Source organism: Pongo pygmaeus, chromosome 2 (assembly GCF_028885625.2).
Source record: "Pongo pygmaeus isolate AG05252 chromosome 2, NHGRI_mPonPyg2-v2.0_pri, whole genome shotgun sequence".
Taxonomy (NCBI): Eukaryota; Metazoa; Chordata; class Mammalia; order Primates; family Hominidae; genus Pongo; species Pongo pygmaeus.
In genome coordinates, this window is record NC_085930.1 from 89033103 (window position 1) to 89052049 (window position 18947).

Below are 18947 nucleotides of genomic sequence, written 5' to 3' on the forward strand. Positions count from 1 at the left end.
ATAGCAGTTTGTTTCAGTCTCTAGCTTTCTCAACACACTCAGTACCAGTCTCTTAATCATTACTCTGCTCCATAATTTACAAAATGTTCCTACTTAACAACGCCAGCCAGATGCAATGGCTCAGTGTGTAATCCCAACACTTTGGGAGGCAGAAACAACAGGATTGCTTGAGGCTAGGAGTTTAAGACCAGCCTGGGCAGTATAGCGAGACTCCATCCCTGCAAAAAGTTTGAAAGTTAGCCGGGTGTGGTGGTACACACCTCTAGTTCCAGCTGTTCAGGAAGCTGAGGTGGGAGGATCACTTGAGCCCAGGAGTATGAGGCTGCAGTGAGCTATAATTATGCCACTGCACACCAGCCTGGGCAACAGAGTGAGAACTTGCCTCAAAACAACAACAACAAAAACCACCTCTGGTGTTTGTGTGTGTGTGTGTGTGTGTGTGTGTGTTTTAAATCTCAGCTCTGTGTGTACAGTTTCACTCACAACAAAGAAGAGAAGCATCAACAGCTGGTACAATAGGGAGCGTGGTCCCCTCCTTCCTAAAGATCCAATTTCATCCCGGGTGGTGGATAAGGCTAAGAAGATAAAAAATGACCTTTCACCTACGGGGACAGTAATGTAAAATTAATTTGAGGCTTTGAACCTAATGAGCTGGCCCATCCTGGTGCGTACCCCATGAATAACACAGTATGTGCACAGCCAGCAGCCCAGCGATCTTTCTTCCTCAGATGGGGCTTGGGATGAGAGGGGGGATGAGAAAGAAACTCATTTTGAAAAATAATCCTCAGAGGAGAGAGGTCTGCTAGGTCTTCATAAACCCAGTATTAGAGGGAGGAAGGGGGGGACGGGAGGGAGAGAGAGAGAGAGAGGGAAAGAGAGAGAATTATGTGCTTTTAATCTGCTTAGCTTTTCACTGCTGAATAGCTAAAGGGCTCAGACAGGCAAGAGTATTGTGAGGTGGTTAAGTCCATGAACTTGGAGTTAGACCCCTTGGGGTCTAGGCTTGATTTGTGACTTTTTAGCTGTGTGATCTCCAGCATGTTTTTAAACTTGTGTTTTTGGGATGTTTGGATTAGATAGTACATGGAAAGTGCTTGTGTTTAGGCTAAGAATCTGGTTATTTTTGCATTTTTTGACGGTGATTGAGGAAGGGGGGAGCAATTCAAGGGTGATTTATCCACAGAATATGAAGTCTGAGGTTTCTGCTCTGACAAGAGGAAATGTCTAACAGCAGAAGACAAAAGTGAAACCGGGCTGATGTGAATCACTGGGAAACTAGCTTTGGCTTGGTACCTCCAGAGAATGAACTGTTTCGTAGCCTAGATGACCAGCCATGAAAATGGCTGCCTGGAGAAGCAGTGATCAGCCCGTCCCTGCAGGTATGCAAACAGAAGCTCTCTCCACTGTATGAAAGGATGTGTTCACTTCTTTCTTTCTTTTTTTTTTTTTTGAGACAAAGTCTTGCTCTGTCACCAGGCTGAAGTGCAGTGGTGCCATCTCGGCTCACTGCAACCTCCACTTCCCGGGTTCAAGTGATTCTCCTGCCTCAGCCTCCTGAGTAGCTGGGATTACAGGCACATGCCACCACACCCAGCTAATTTTTTTTTTTTTTTTGTATTTTTAGTAGAGACAGGGTTTCACCATGTTGGTCAGGATGGTTTTGATCTCTTGACCTCGCGATCCGCCTGCCTCGGCCTCCCAAAGTGCTGGGAGTACAGGCGTGAGCCATCGCGCCCAGCCTGTGTTCACTTATTTCTAAGGATCTTCCTCCCATTCAAATGCTGGCTATTCCACTTGCTAATTGTGTTGCCTGGGTCACTGAATTTCTTGGAGGCTGGGCTGCTTTATCTGTGGAATCAGGCCAATGGTGCTATTGGCCTCCCTCTTATGATCTCCCTCCCTTTCCCTTTTACTCCCTCCCTGCCACAAACTAATGCTCATGATGTGCTGGGCACTGTGCTAGGCTTGGGAGATACTCAGAGGAAGAAGATGGTATAAGCACTCCCTGGGAAAATCCTCAAACATTTAGTTTTAGGTTTAGAAGAAGACAGACAGAAGAACAGATAATTATAAAGCAATTCCATAGATGCACTGATGAGATATGCATTGAGTATTCTGGAAGCACAGGGGAGTGCATCTAACTCTCCAGGTGTGAGGCAGAGATGGGGTCAGAGAATACTTTGGTATTGGGCATTGGTGTAATAATTAGATGGTGGGGTATCTCTGGCAGAGAAAGCCATATGAACAAAGACCCAGGGACAAGAAGACAGCATGATATGCAGGGAACTATATAAAAGGCAGCACAGCTGGGGTGCAAAATGTGAGGGAAGAGTGACGGGAGATGAGGCTGAAGAGGTAGACAGGGGCTAGATCACAGAGGCCCTTCTCTTCCATGTTACAAATGTGAACCATGAAACATCAGGCTGATTTTAAGTAGGATACTGGCATGTTTGAGTTTCCATTTGGAACGACCTCTCTAGAGACTATACAGAGGACGAGTTAGGAGGAGGCAAGGCCAGACCACCAGCTAGCAGTGTTGAAGTCAGGAAGTCATCTAAGCTAGAATGACGATGCCACGAAACATGCTTCTTATGGGGTTGTGGTGAGAATCTGTTGATGGAATGCCCCGGGAAGCTTGAAGTAAGACATGAACTGCTTCCCACAAGCCAAGGGTCATTATAATTATGATCACTCTATAAAACATTGGTTTGGGTGCCCATCATATAAACTGGGTCCCCCCATCACTTACCCAAACAGTGGCAACAAAATCCATATAGTTGGTCAAAACCAGTATAAATGGTTGTTGGGCTTAACAAGAACCCTTTAAAAAGTAATGAAACCACTGGGTTGAGAAATAATTTTGCAGATGCTTCTGGGATACAAAGGACTAAATTTTGGTGCTGCTGGAAAGAATGGGGGAGAGAAGCACAATATTAAATTTTGGGCAAACTTGAAATGCACAATTAAATGCAGGCAAACTGGGAGGGCAGATGATACTCTTTGAATAAAACTTATAATAGATTTGGCACAAGAGGGTACTGGAGATGGGCCCAAATGTCTCAAATTTGCTGAACTGTTTTTGCAGACAGCTGGGAATTTACCAGCATTTCCTTTTTTTTTTTTTTAACCAGAATATTTTGGATTTTGTAGACATGCCCTGGAATGCCCCATCTCAGGGAAGGCTAGAGTAATGTCTCAGTGCAAGTGTGGTGTCTGCTTCTACCGATGTTTATGGCAGAGCTGAAAATTGTCTTTAAAATTAACAATAGATGTGCATAAATCTTCCTCAGTTACCTAGCAACTGATACAAGACAACGCTGAGGTTCACAGGGCTGGGTAAACCTGTTTTAGGAAATACCTGGGAGCATTTTAATAATGCCTGGAGATTGCTTGGAGGGAAAGGAAAACAAATTAACATGACTAATTAAATGTTTGAATTCCTTTGTTTTTTGTTTTCGGTCCTGGGTTTTTTTGTTTGTTTGTTTTTTGTTTTTGTAAAAATCAAATCAAATAACAAAAAGCTTTCCTAAATCTCTGAGGTTTCTAGCAACAACGAGGGTTTTACAAAGACTAGCTAATTTCTGAAGCCCCTTTCAAGGCTAAAATTTTTAGCCACATATTAGCCGTATTGCCTCATGAGAGGTTAAACTAGGGGAATTGTAGTTTCATCCACATTTCTAGGGTGTATGGTGCAATAGGGCTTTTAGACCAGTTTTGTTGAATCAGACACCAAAGGCATGAATCTGGAATCAAAGTGAATTTTTTTAAAAAGGAAAGATGTTGAAATAATGAAGCAAAGAGACATGGGACTTAAGGAATACATACACACACACACACACACACACACACACACACACACACATTTATTCTCCGTTTGTATGCATGTATGTATTTTTATTTATAAAAATCAGTTTATACATTAGGGTCTAGGTTACAGATTCAATGCTACATGGCCCAGCAGGTGACACAGCTACGTCCCTTGCCCAGGAACCACAGAGAGCCAGAGAATGGCGGCCTAGGGCTTCCAGATCTGTTGATTTTTGAAATAGCCAGAAATCCAGAATTTGTGTAGAATCTCCTGTTGTTAAAATATTGACAACTAATTTGAAGTGTTTTTAAGAAGCACTGTCTGGGCTAAACAAAGTGAATCTGCCTTAAAGCAAAAGTTCCAAATGTGTAATTATCTTTTTACATATTATATGGTTAATTAAGACTCACTTTATTTGACAAGGTGAAGATAAGCTTGTGCAGGCCACTGGCTAACACAGTTCATCCCATGCCTCCTACATACCAAGTACTGTGCCAGGCGCTTTTCACGTCTGGCATCCTCAGAATCCTCCAAAAGGTAGGTGATATGGTTTGGCTGTGTCCCCACCCAAATCTCATCTTGAATTGTAGCTCCCATAATCCCCACATGTTGTGGGAGGGACTTGGTGGGAGATAATTGAATCATGGGGGCAGTTTCTCACATATTATTCTCATGATAGTGAATAAGTCTCATGAGATCTGATGTTTTTGTAAGGGGTTTCTGCTGTGGCTTGGCTCTCATTGTCTCTTGGAACGTCATGTACAAAGTACCTTTGGCCTTCTGCCATGATTGTGAGGCCTCCCTAGATATGTGGAACTGTGAGTCCATTAAACCTCTTTTTCTTCCCAGTCTCAGGTATCTCTTTATCAGCAGCTTGAAAATGGACTAATACAATGGGTGTTATTTATCACAAGAGTTTGGTCTCTAGTATAAAGATGAGGATGCTGAGGCTGGGATGCTAAAATTTTTGGCCACGTATTAGCTGTATTGCCTATGTAGCCAATATGTAATATGTAGCCAAAAATTTCAGCATGCAGGTGCATGCCGAAGATCAGGTAGCTCCTGATTCCTAGACCCTCCATTTCAAGTCCCATCTCTCTGACTCTAACTCTCCAGCTGCCTGCTCTTAGGACTCTGACTCACCTGAAACATTTCTCTGAAGATGTGTTAGGAAGCTGTCTTAGTTTGCGAGGGCTGTCATAACCAAGTACCACAGACTGGGTGGTTTAAAAAACGGACATTTATTTTCTCCTAATTCTGCAGGCTGGAAGTCCAAGATCAAGGCTGGTTTCTTCTGAGGCCTCTCCCCTTGGTTTGCAGATGGCTGTCTTCTCCCTGTGTCTTCATATGGTCTTCCCTGTGTGTCTGTGTGTGTGTGTGTGTGTGTGTATGTGTGTGTGTGTCTGTGTCCTGATCTTTTCTTATAAGGACACCAGTTATATTAGGTAAGGAGCCACCTGAATGACCTATGTTTATCTTACTTACCCCTTTAAAGATTCTATTTCCAGATACAGTCACATTCTGAGATATCAGGGATTAGGACTTGAACATATGAATTTGGGGGGTGGGGTGGCAAAATTCAACCTGAAACAGAAGCCATCAAATTTTTTCCCTCGAATATTATTATTGGAAGGACAGAGAGAGATTTCCTGAGCCCAGGGAGTTGGAGCACCTGAGGGGAGGTGCTTATCTCCTGACCCCCACCCTCCTAGGCGACCTGGCTGGCCGCAGCTCAGCCCCAGAAGAAGTGGTATATTTGCACACTGGAGCCACAGTTAACCAGTTCCCAAACCACAGCTTCAATATTTTAGAATGCATAAAACATGAGATCACATTTAGCAATGGCACTGTTTTATTTGGCATCACTGGGTATATCTGCGTGTCTTCATCTAAAATAATGCTGATGCAGATGAGAAGCATTATTTATCATGTCAAAAATTAGAAACAACCTCAATGTCCAACAATGGGGTTTAATAGGATAGAATTTTATGCAGCCTTTGGAAACTGCTGTGGAAAACTATTTGTGGTGTGAGAAAATAATCATGACAGATGAAGTGGGGGGGAAAAGCAGGTTGCAAAGAAATAGGTATAGTTGGATCCCAATTTTTTGAAAAAGGTTTTATGTATCTTTGTGTGTATATATGTGTTCATCTGGAAGGCTATACTCCAAAATATTTAAAATTGTTTTCTTGCAGTGATGGAATTATGTGTACTTTAAGTTTTTTTCTTCTGTTTTTCTAAGTGTGTGTCCCATATTTTCTAAAATAGACACATTACTTTTGCAATTCAGGGGAAAACCTTAAAGATAAAAATCTTGATACCCACTCGGTTTATAGAAAGTTTCCTCTAACTTAGCCTTTTTCATAAGGAGCTGCCTCACAGCTTTCCACGTAGGGCTGCATTTACAAAAATGTAATTTACTCACCATTTTCCAGATACACCTCTCAGCCACAATTACCTGGATTCTAGAATAATTTTTGTGACTGGCCTGAGAACCTCTTCTCTATTTTTGTTTTTCCACCTGGCACTATTTTCTCATTAAAGGAGTTTAAGGAGTGAATGCAGAGAAAGGGTGGAGCCCCAAAGACCTGGAAAAAAAAGCCCTTAAAATAAATAAATCAGTGCACTACTTTAATGTGTCTAAAATATCATCCAAGGAGACCCAAAAAGAAGCAGGATGTAACTTCACAGTGACTTTGTTCCTTCTATTTCTCTTTCCTTATTTGAGAGATCCTTTAAGCACACTTCCCTTTTAACAGAATGTGCTTTGGCTAAATACTCCTATGATGTTATGCTTTTACAAAGGAGAGGTTCGTGGAGGATAATGCTGTCAGGCTTGGAAGCAGCAGTAGAAATCACGTTGCCCAGCTCTTGGCATCATTGGTTCCCAAAGCTCTGAATCCCCTGGAGAGCTTTTGTAAAAGGTCAGCGCTCCACAACATGACAGAAATAGAAGGGGCCTGGGGCTGTGGGTTGTGAAAGCTGTGATTCTTTTGATGCTCAGCCAGGTTGAGGAACCCACTTCCCTACAGCTCCTGCATTCCCTCCTCAATGTCACAATAGGTGATTACCTGAACGCTTGTAGAGATGGAAAATTTTCTATCTCGAGAGCTAGCCTTTTCCATTCTTGGACTGCTGTGCCTATTGTAATTTTTTTTTTTTCATATAATCTGGATTCCTCCAATTCAGGAAGCAAAAAATGGAGACATTTTGCTAGTGTAACCCAAATAAATCCCAAGGCCCCACGTAGTCCAATCTCTGCGTAGAGTCACATCTTCCAAAGCGAAAATAATTACAATGGAAACTTTACCTGAAATACCCAGAGAATGTTATAAGGGGCCCAACTGATAACCCATGGTAGCATTTCTCAAAATCCTTTTCTCTTTCTTTCTTGACTTGCTCAGTTATACCAGAGCTTCTCATTCACCACCCCAAACCCTAACATCTCCAAGAGCAGCCCACTTGCCCTTTCATGCTCTCTGTCTTTGACCTCTGTTCTCTCTCAGCAATACAGTATTTAGGTTGATTTTGCCTCTCTGACTGCCTTCATCCCTCTCTCTGCCTTGCCCATTACCCCGACTTTTCACAACAAACGAGAGCCCATGAAATGTCTAATAAACAAAAATCATTCCTCCTTTCTTCTGTTCTACCTGGGCCTGTTTCTTTTTGCCCAACATCCTGATTTTGCATTTTTCTAAGCCAGAAACTGGGGAAAGGAGAAGCAGATATCAAAGACAAAATTCCCTTTATTGAAAATGACAGGAAAGGGTTAAAACTGGGCACTGTTGTACATTAATAAGCCTTGTGTTCATCACAATAATGACTTCCCCATCTGCCATTGCAAGACCACAGACCCCTACATGGTTTACACATTTGCTCCTCATTCTTCTTGCCATCTTGCCACCCCTAACAGGTGTCATAGGTGTTCACAAACAAATCCCATCAACTACCAACTCAGGTATGTATTTTTTTTCCCCATGCCCTGCTCTAGTTCCCTCCCTCTGATAATGTCTATGGCTAAGTTTTTCCCTGATTACCATGTGGGGGATATTAAACAATACTGCTTCATGCACCAGTGACTTACAGTGAATTATGTCGTCACACTTAGAATCTTAGTCTCTTCATGAGCTAAACCTGATGACTTAATTTCTCTGTGTGTCAGCTTCCTCATCAGTAAATGGGCAACCATAAAAATCTTACTCAAGGGGTTGTGAGAATTAAATTAACTTGAGTAAAGTGCTTAGCACTGCAAAATGTTGGCTCTCTACATATACCAACATTTCCATTTTTCTTTTTACCATTCTTTTTTGGAGGAGACGGGAAGAAGAGAAAGGTGAGTCTGCTATGAAGTGAAGAGGACCTGTTGAAGACTTAGAGCAGGAGCCAGCAAACAATGCTAGACCAAGCTGGACCTACCGCCTGCTTTTGTAAATAAAGCTTTATTGAAACACTGTCACTCTCCTTCATCTATGGCACTTTCGTACTACAATTGCAGAGTTGAGTTGTTGCGATAAAGACTGTATGATCCACAAAGCCTTAAATATTTCCTATCTGACCCTGTACAGAAAAATTTGCCAACTCCTGATTTAGAATATAAAAACAGAATCACTTTTTCATACACTTTGCCATTGATGAGATGAATGTCATATGAGGCTTTCTCTTTCAAGTGAAGTAGTTAACTATATTGTCTGAGTTTCTGCATCTGAGTCAACCCTTACTGACAGCAAGAGTTAACATCTCTGAGGCCTAATCCAAAATAAGGTTATGTTCTTTAGAAGCCTGGCCAGTTCTCCTAGGAATACAAGGAATGCAGTGTGAGATATAGTATTGCAATTCTGATAAGGCCACTGGGACAGGGATGCCCAAGGGCTCATGCCTATCCGTGCTTCTCCTCTTCTTAGACACAAAGCTGGATGATGCTTCCCAGTTCTCTTGCAGTAAAGGAGGCCATGTCTCAAGCTTGTGCCAATGAAATTTGGGGAAAATATGTCCATCACTCTCACTGACTCTTCACCTTCTCTTTTCTTGTCTGCAGGTCAGATTCAGACAATCCAGTGGAGCACTCTGAAATTTAGAGGAAGCGGTCAAATAGAATTTTCTGGAATTATGGAAATCTTCTATTTTGTGCATCTAGTATAGTAGAATCTAGTCACCTGGCTTTTGAGAACTGGAAATATGGCTAATGCAACTGAGAAAGTGAATTTTTACTTTTGATTCATTTAAATGTAAATGGTCACATATGACATCACTGCCATATTGGACATTGCAGTTCTGGAAGATAGCAGATGTGCCCTTAGAAGAATTATTGGCCTGAATGTCTGGGCAGAGCAGAGCACTACCTTCCCACTTGCTCTTCCCCTCCTCTCACCCCCTCCCCTGCCTCACTTGCATCAGACTATGATGTGAGCAAAAGCATGAAACAGCTCTTTTGATAGGCCTGTGAGACTTGCCGTTCATTGGACTAGCTAGGCTGCTCTGACTCATACAGACCCAAATCCTGGCAACCACTTTTGTGAAGAAATGACAATTCAGTCTACTACTTGTCCATTTTACATGCCCAAGGAATGCGAGGGGCCTCTGCTTGGATCTAGTTTTCAACCTAGTCTATGGCATTGATTATCCTGTTTAAAAGACAAAAGAGGTGACTTCCCGGGCACTTAACATCTTGGCCATACTGACCCCAGTTGCACGCTACGTAGGAAGTTTTAGTCCATTTAAACTGAAGTTCCAATTGTTTTTTTTTTTTTAACAACCATTTAAAATTGTACATGTCCCATACATGACAGAGAAACGGTTGTCTGGTTGGATGATTTTTGGCTTGCAAAAAGAGAACACAAAAGAAAAGCATACGTTTTAATACTCAAGAGACCAAATTCTCTGCTGAAGAGGAAATGAACTACATATCCAGAAGGGTCCTGCCAAGAGGCCAAACAGACTGTGCTCTCTTGGGGGAGTTCTCAGTGGTGATGAGAACACCACTTTTTTTTTTTTTTTTAGTCATTTCCAAGGTGAGATATTGATTTGCTGCTGGAGCAGGACAACTGGTCTCTCTTTCATTGCTAGCAGCAGAGTAAGGGTCTTGCAAGTTTCAGGCAGCAGCAGAGAGAGGGTCTTGCAAGTTTCAGTCCAAAGCAAGAAGAGCTAGGATTGCACCAGCTGTCTCACCTACTCTGTGCCCACCTGTTTCTACATGAAGCATGGTGACATCTGTTTTATTGTAAAGAGAACCAACTTTGGAATCAAATGGAACCTGTATTAATATCCTGAATCCGTCACTAGCTTAGACAAGTCACTTCACTTCTCTGAACCTTGTTTTATCCCAGTTAGGAATAATAGTAAGCCAGTCCCACAGAGCTGTAGCAAGGTTAAAATGAATGGTGGTCTGTAGAAGCATTTAAAATAGGGCTTCATACAAAGCCAATACCTGGGGAGACTGAGGGTTTGAACCACATAGTTCCACTCTGGCAAATCACAGAGGGGCTGTAGGATGGTCCTTTAAGGAGGATGTGTTATGGGTTAATTGGAACGGTGCTTCTTAAACTCCAGTGTGCATTCATATTGCTTAGGGGTTTTGTTTAAATGCAGATTCTGAGTTACTAGGATTATGCAATTTGAATGAGCTTGCGGATAATTTCATGGCTGCTGGTCTCTGACATCACCTTTGAGAAGCAAAGAATTGAAGGTCTCGTCTTGATCTGTCTCCTTCTCCTGTTATCTATGCAAAAGAGATATACTGTCTACTTTGCATAGTGAGATGGCAGGTACGAAGGTAGGATGAGGATAATGTAGCATGAGCACAGAGAAGGAAAATCTAGGAGGATGAGTGAAGAAATCATGGGAAAAGAGATGGATTCAAGGCTTTCAATCCTGACTAGACTTTAAATTCACCTGGAGAGCTTTAAAAAAACTAGCCATTGTCTGGTCTCAGGAATACTGATTTAATTGATTAGGATGGGGCCAGACATGACATATTAAAGAAAATAACTCCCCAGATTATTCTAGTGTGTAGCCAGGGTTAAGAACTGCTGGGCTAGACAAATGAGACAACTTTCCCAGATGGAAAGAATCAGGAACGGGCCTTATCAAGATATTATGTCAGGTTTGGTTTTCAGGGGGCTGATAGGAAAGAAAAAGAAAAACTTCATGGAAATTGCAGGTAAGACAGGCCAATTGGTTGAAACCTTGAAAAATCAGACCATTTGATCAAATTGTTCCCAAAACATGAAAACTCTGCCTCAACCGAAATAATCACTCAGCTCTGGGCCTTTAACGCAACCTGTTTGTCTGTTGGGAAGCTAGGGTAAATGTGAGAAGTGAAATTCATGCTATTTTTTGGAACTGGAGACTTTTTAATAATTTCATTAACATTGTCAGTTTGGTTGTCCTCTGTGATCAGAAGCTGTCGAATGATGTTCATTTGAGTACAGAAGCCAGCCTTTTCTGTAGCATTAACCAGGCCTCAGTCCAGTGGATCTCTACAGGGTGCCATGAGCCCAGCACAAGTGCTCCAACACATTCTGACCAATGAGCTTAATTAATTTGTTGTAATTGACTTTACACTCTTGAAGCCCAGGTGTAGACTTCCTTCTTATTACCAGAAGCCAGCTCAGACATGGCCCTTTGCCAGCCTCAACACAAAGCTCAGCCCTCTTCCAGGATTCCCTAAGATCTAGGCACGTCAAGCATCTGAAAATAATATGGTTTTACAGAAGATTCCTTACATCCTGCGGTGGGGCTACCTCAGGCACTGAATAACATTTTGTTTGAGCAGTCCCCATTGGACACATCTCTCCCCCGAATCCGTGTCTGCACAGCCAATAAGGTGATTCTCCTCTGTCACCCTCCTTAGCCCTCACCCATTCTTTTATTCCTTTACAAGACAGCTGGGTTTAGCCCTGTCCTAAGTGCTCCACACTCGGCTGCCTGCACCCAGGCATAGCAAACACAAAGCCCTGCAGAACCCCAGGCCTACCCTCTTCAGATATATGTTATAAACTGTTACTGTTGATGAGGTCATTCCAGTGGGTGTCAAGCTGGACACAGCTTCTGGTAAGAAGAAGAAAGCATAGCAGATTCAAATCTCAGCCAAAGAACCTGGCCATGAAAAACCTTTGCCTAAAAGGTCATGCAGTCCACAGTTCTGCCACACAACTGCAGCCTGGAATCACATGGGGAGTTCTTAAAATGCTGATGGCTGGGCTGTACCCCTGAGATTCTGATTTAATTGGCCTGGGGTGTGGCCTGGGCATTAGAATTTTCTTAAAGTTCCCAAGTCATTCCTGCTATGCAGCCAAATTTGAGAGACATTGTTATAAAGAGGCTTAGCGATAAAGGCCGAGTGAAAAGGACAACCAGTCCTACATTACAGTTGCAATTGCTTTGTCCTAATTACTGACCTGTTTGGTCTTGTTTTGAGTCTTTTAATCCCTTCAACTGAACTCTCCAAAATTCTACTATTGGACAGTATAGCACAGAAAGTTTGGGAACCACTCAGTAATTCTGAATCTCAGTGAGACAGAGGCCATTAAATGTCTCTCTCTCTCTCTTTCTCATTCTCTCTCTCTCTTTCTGTCTGTGTGTGTGTGTGTATGTGTGTGTGTGTATGTCAGAGAGAGAGAGAGAGAGAATTTATTTTTGAGTTAGAATTGAGGAGAAAAATGAGCTCTGTGTGGCATACCAATAACATTGGTTTCTCGATGACACTCAAGCATAGATTAGTGAAACAGGGGAAATAGTGTGTGTGGAAACTGCCTCTCCTCCCGTTTTCATGGTTCTATTCAATTGACGGAAGCTACGACAAACTCAGCCAATGCAAAATAATGATACAAAGGCTGGAGGAAAGCTCAGGGAAAGGGGCAGCTTTGCCAGGTGAACTGGAGAGAGTGGTTGGGGATTATGGGGAAACAAATGCAGTCAAGGGGAAAACAGCGAGAGAAAGTCCACTCGACTCCCCCAAAATATGCTGTTACCTCAGACCCATGCTGGTCCTTCAAATGCATTTTTGTGTGAAGGGGCACTGGGTGCACCCAGAAGGCGCACAGCAGGGCAGTCTTGTGTGTGTTTGCATGTGTGTCTGTGTGAGAGAGAGAGAACATCTTAATCGAAAGCTATCCCCAAAGACGGGAAGGGATCATGAAAACTTGGGACAACAAACCTAGGCTTCATTCCTCCTGAAACCCCCTTCTCTTACCAGCATACCTGTCGGGGAAGTCACACAGCTTCAGCGAGTGTTTGTTTCCTTTTCTGACCTCACTGTGAGTCTTGGAGTCCCAATATAATACTTTTGAATGTATTCTGCAAACAGTAGACTGGAACACAAGTGAAAGGGATTATCAAAAAGTCAACTTTGCATATTTGTGCTTGTTTAGGAGTATTGGGAAAACAGGGAGCACAGTACTCAAAAGTCCTCAAATCCCTGGTTAAAGGCAGTGACAGAAGAGCTGCACCAAAAATATACTTTTTTTTTTATTATTACAAAAGACACATATGTTCATGGGGAAAACAACTCTACAAAATTGTGAAGAAATAAAATTTGAAATTTTTTCTTTCTAAAGAAAACTAGTATTTGTTGTATACAATAATTATGAATATTTGAAACCCACTTATATTTCCAGTTTCAAAGTGTTTTTTAATTCAAAACAATACTTGCTTCCTGTAGAAATTAAAAATATATAGATAAGAGAAAGTAACAAAAGCCCCCTATATTTTATCATCTATAGATAACTCTTAGTCTTCAAGAACTTCAAAAAGTCAAGTAATTATTTTATACTTTCACTTTTAATTATTATAAAAGGAAAACACATTCCATTTTTAAAAATTAGATAAGCAAAAGAGAAACTATTAAATCACTTGAAATTCAATCCCTAAAACAATCCTAACCAGTAACATTTTTTGTTATAGTCGCTGGACTTCTTTTTTCCAAATATGTGTGTATCTTTGAAAGTATAAGAGGTACCCTAAATCTTTTGCAAATGTAAATTCATATTGTTATTTTGTAGCCTGGTTGTAAAGTGGAACATTATTCACACAAATTTTCTCATATCCTACATCATTTTTAACATCTGGGCAGAATGCCATTGGAAGGATGTACTATTATTTATTTTTACTTAATGGATCCTTTAATGTTAGGTATTTACATGTGACTTTTCTTTTCGTCTTAGAAACAACACTGTCGTGACTGTCCCTCAAACTACAGTTTTCCTTTTTTTTTGTAATTTGCTTTTCAGGATAAGCTGAGCCCATGGCACCATACAATTCCAAGGCTTTTCAAAGAGAAATATATATGCTGTTTAGTGTAGTACTTTATATCTTTTCAGATATTTTTGCTTTAAATATATTAGGATATACTTATACATTTAAGATTATTTAAATCCTGTGAAATATCCCACCTGCACTGCTCTCTTTATTCCAGTTATCTCCTGATTTAATTCTTTCTGATGACATATGTCTGATTCATGCCTAGACAAGAAAATGTATAGACTACAGAAGAGTGCTCATTGGGAAGGAGAAGGAAAGCCCCTCTATAAACCCACCATTAAGAAAAAAACCATCTTTCCAGTCATCCTGAACTCCCCCACCATTATGGCTTTAAATACTCTTTTTAAAATCACCATTTGTAGACTTCTGACTCAGAGGACACTTTGATAGAGCTGCTAAGTGTTGGCTACTATTCAGGGAGATTTTACCCCTTTTGCCACATTCAGAGTTGTTTCTGGTAGGTCACGGAAATAAGTGTGCACATGTGTGAAGCTGCTCTGAGCTACTGTGTTCTTTCCTAGTTTAGAAAGTACTTTTTGGACACATTGCTGAGGTTTCCCGCAGGTATCTGAGAACAGTGGGTCCGAAGCTTTGCCTGGCTTAAAAGTCACAGATTTATACAAAAAAACAAAAAAATAGAAAAGCCAAACTACACAAGACAGGAACCTATATATAAGTCAAGAGAAGGGGAGACACAGAGCTTCTCGCTGCAGCTGATCCAGATTTGATGTAAGAAGACCTCAGGCAACAAGGGCACAATTCTCAATTTAGACAAATACTTTTACATTTCTGGTTATGAAATGAACAGAGGTTCATTATAAGAAATAGATTTAGGGGGCAGAAAGGAAACAAAACCTTATAATTTCACGATCAATACATTTTATCGTGTTGTGTATTTCTTTCCAGTTTCTTGATGCATATTTTAGGAGCAATTACAGGCAGTCTATTCGGGTTTTGTTTTTCCACCTTACATTATAGCAAAGGCGTCTTCCCATGTTGACAATTGTGTATGAGGATCTCTTCAAGTTCCTTTAGTAACTGTATTGCCTTGAGAGATGAAGAAAGAACATACATCAAAGATGTCTATGAAGAGCAAATGCAGTGATAAAGCAAAAGAAAATTGTCTACTATTCACCTGCAGCTGACAGCAAGAATGTTTTTTTCCTTCCTGGGTTACTAAACTTTGTCTTTCTAAGCAAGATAAAGTGGTTTTTGAATAGATAAGGAAGACACTACCTCTCATACATGAACCTCAGGGGTAAATAAGCCCATAGAATACTGGCTCAAACTCACAGGAAATAGAGCAGTGGAGACTGGGCTTAGGAGGGGGTTCTTTTTATGGCAAGCATCAGGAGAAACCCTTGGAGCACTGTTTGTGGGTTGGGATTGGGCCAGATGCACCTGGCTTATTCATACAACATTTAAAGTCCACTCACATCTTCTTGGCATCTCCTCTTTGACCACACAACAAAAGTTAAAGGCCAGAAACACTCCACACATGCTCCCAATGATGTTGTTATCATTGCACCCTCCACCAGCCACATCTGAGGCAAGACACCTGCTCCCAGCTCTTGTAGCTCCTTTGAGGGAATTTGAATAAGGCAACACTTCCTCAAGATATTCACCCTCCATCTGTTGGAAACTTGTAATGCACTAATTTTGTTATTGACCTTTGCTAAGAATTTTCATAATTAAAATACTAATAGGCGATATCCACAATCACAATATGAGCACTTCCCTAACCTCCTGGCATTTTCCTCCAGATACAAGGCCACCTGCAGTACAGAGCTGGGTGTGTGGTGCCCTGCTGAGAAAGCCAGGTGAGCATCCAGCCCTGGTACTGACTATAACCTGGGGCTGTGATTGCTAACATCCCCTCCCCCTCCCCCTGCCTAATCTGCTGCCTTAGATTTAGTTATTTAACAAATGTTTGTTGAGCATTTGAAATGAGCCAGACGCTGTGCTAAGCCTGGGCTAATGAAGAGATAGAAAAGCCGGGGCATTTACCCTCTGGTGGGTATATCATCTAATGGTGATAGTTGGTGGTGAGTAACTTAGATAAAGCAATATAAGGAAGTCTATCCTTAATGTCCCTGAGTTTTGGAACATTTTTACCAGGGCCAGGATTAAGGTAAGGTGAGTGAGGCAGGGTTATATAAGTATAGGGTAGAATCCTGTCTTTGTTTAAAATGATATTCTGTTCGTCATGGAGTTTTTTTGGTGTTAACTTTGATTCTTTAGAATATTGAATAAAAACATGGTTTATCTTGGTTACTGAGTTTCTTAGCATCCCAGTACATTTTGCTCCCAAAGTAAAGGCCTTCTTTGCCTCACCCTAATTCCAGCCCAGAAACCAAACCGAACTTTACTGTCTAGGCATGAGGACAATCAGCTGACACTGATACACTGGGTGTGTCTGAGTTGTGGCCCCTATTATTTTGAATTTGGGGTGTAGGTGGTTTGGCCTTGCCACTCATTTGCTGTGCCACTCCAGGCAAACACCTTTTCTTCATCAAAGTTCAGTGTCTCATCTGTAAAACACTAAGTTTGGACAGTTATCTTTTTTGACAACGAGAAGAATGTCTTCTTTCAAGAAATATTTATACAGAACCTACTAGAGGCAAGCATTGCTACAGGCTCTAGGGCAACTGAGGCAAAGAAGACAATGTCCTTTCTGTTGTGCAACTTGAGTTTGGGTAAGGACAAATAAATAAGCAAACAAGATCACTTCAATGTATGCTACACATATTAGTGTGTGCGAGATCATATTAGTACGAGAGATGTTACAGCGGGGGCGAGGAAAGTTCTCTCAGGGAAGGTGATATTTGAGTAGAAACATCAATAATAAGCAGGCATGTGGCCTGAACCTCTCAGACTTACTAGGTTTTTCCCTCTTTCACAGCTAATCTTTATTTTTATTTATTTTATAAGGACAGGGTCTTGCTCTAACACCCAGGCTGGAGTGCAGTGGGGCCATCATAGCTCACTGTAACTTCAAACTCCGGAGCTCCAGTGATCCTCCTGCCTCAGCTTACAAAGCAGCTAGGACTACAGTGCACACCACCATGACTGGCTAATTTTTTACTTTTTATAGAGATGGTTCTAGTCAGATTGCCGAAGCTGGTCTGGAGCTCCTGGCCTCAAGAGATTGTCCTGCCTCCCCCTCTGAAAGTGTTGGGATTACAGGTGTGAGCCATGCCAGGCCATGACGGCTAATCTTTAATGAGCCTGAGTTTGTGCCTGTTATAATAACTATACATGCCCCAACTCAGCTCTCTCAACAATGGTGTGAGATAAGGACTCTTGTTACATCATTTTAAAAAATTATTATTGATAAGGAGACAGAGGTACAAAGAGGAGATCACCAACTAGTAAGTGACGGAAAAGGTAATGGGATTAAAAAGGCACTAAAGGCGCAATGGCTTCAAAGCTTGAATGCAATGAATCAACACTTACTTAATGAGCATCTACTATATTCCAGGCATTGTACAGTTAGACAGGGGCATAATTCCTCCTCCTCCTCCACTTCCTCTTCCTCTCCCTCTCCCAACACCTAATGAACACTAGATTCTAGGCATGGTACAAACTTTTAAAATAATCCATTTTCGGGGGTGAGAGGGCTGTTCTATAGCTTGATTGTGGTGGTGGTTACAGGTCTGTACGAATTTGTCAAAACTGGCAGAACTGTGCACTAAAAAAGGGTGAATTTACTGTATGTGGATTATACCTTAAACAAACTCAACCCTCATCCTTCCATCTCCACTCGCCTACCCCAGCTACAGTGGCAGGGGGGTGTGAAACGGTCCCTGCCCCTAGGCTGGGGACAAGGGTGAGGGACGAGCCTTCGGGGGCGGGACCAGGTGAGCGCCGGGAGTTGTGCCCAGTGGGCCTAGAAGCCAGGGAAAGGGAGAAAGTGGCCCCAGCCGGGTGCGGGGGAGGGATGGGAAGAGCCGGTGGACCGCGGGGCGAACCCAGGAGGGCGGGGGGATGCCGGGAGAGAGGGAGGGACCTGCGGGCGGGGAGGGAGAGGAAGAGGGAAGGGAGGAGGGCGTGCGCTCCGGAGCGAGCCGGGGGCTGCAAGGCGGAGACAGCCAGGCCAGCGGCCGCCGAGGGTGCCCGCCCAGGCGACCCGCTCTCCCGGCCGCGGCGCGGACGGACCGACGGACGGCGCTGCGAGCAGGAGGCGTCCGGCCATGTTCAGCCGGAGCTCCCGGAAAAGACTCTCCAGCCGCTCGGTGAGTGTCCCCCGCTCGAGCGGGGCCGATCGCCAGGCACCTCCAGCCGGCCGCGAGCGCCCGCGCGCAGCCCCACTGCGCCCCGCGGCTGCGCACCTGTGGCCCCAGGTAAGCCGGCCCCGCGGGCGGGGCGCGTCCAGGGCGCGAGAGAGCGCTCCAAGGCGCGGGAGGGGTTAAGTTCCGACCCCCCGGCTGGGCGACAGTGAGACCCGAACCGTGGCCCTCAGGGTCACAGTCTGGGGGATCCCTGGAAAGCCCCCTCCCTCCAGGCAAATCGGAATCCCAGCACCAAAGCTCCAGCGTCCAGCCACTTGGAGCTCTAGCGGGGACTTGGACTTTAGGGCTGTCTTTTGGGGTGTCCTCTGCTGCCCCCTTTCCGGGAGCACCAGCCCGGTCTAGGGCGGGGGCGCGATGCTCGCTTCTTGCGGACTCCAGGGAACTGAATGGTCTTGCTTTTGTTTCTTAGAAACCCGTGACCAAGGTGTCAGGGGGAGACAAAGCCCCAGCCGTGGCCATTTCTTGGTGGTGTGGTGCCCATGCCCGAGGCAGCCTGCCTGGGTCCGCGCACCCTTCCCCAAACATGCGGGAGACCACCCCTGGGGCACTGGCAGCGCCCCGCCCCGTGTCCCCCATACAGAAGAAGAGCA

The 18947-nt window shown here is 43.2% G+C and overlaps 1 protein-coding gene and 1 long non-coding RNA gene across 4 annotated transcripts in view; one reads left to right on the forward strand and one right to left on the reverse strand.

The window, feature by feature from the left end:
• Positions 1–7536: 7536 nt before the first annotated feature.
• LOC129034183 (uncharacterized) lies at positions 7537–18374 on the reverse strand. 2 transcript variants are annotated; one of them, XR_008501771.1, is made up of 4 exons: positions 18224–18374; positions 15037–15112; positions 12999–13116; positions 7537–8872 (listed from the first exon to the last, which is right to left on the reverse strand). It is a non-coding gene; the product is annotated as an uncharacterized LOC129034183 (long non-coding RNA). The 2 variants fall into 2 exon arrangements; XR_008501770.1 differs by having other exon boundaries at positions 14943–15112.
• Positions 18155–18947, forward strand: part of PRICKLE2 (prickle planar cell polarity protein 2) — a 347003-nt gene continuing 346210 nt past the window's right edge. Inside the window, exon 1 of one of the 2 annotated variants that reach the window (XM_063661879.1) lies at positions 18155–18408. In XM_063661879.1, the coding sequence (XP_063517949.1) occupies positions 18259–18408 (150 nt within the window). In that variant the 5' untranslated portion in view covers positions 18155–18258. The remainder of the gene's footprint in view (positions 18409–18947) is intronic. The other variant, XM_063661880.1, reaches the window with a different exon arrangement.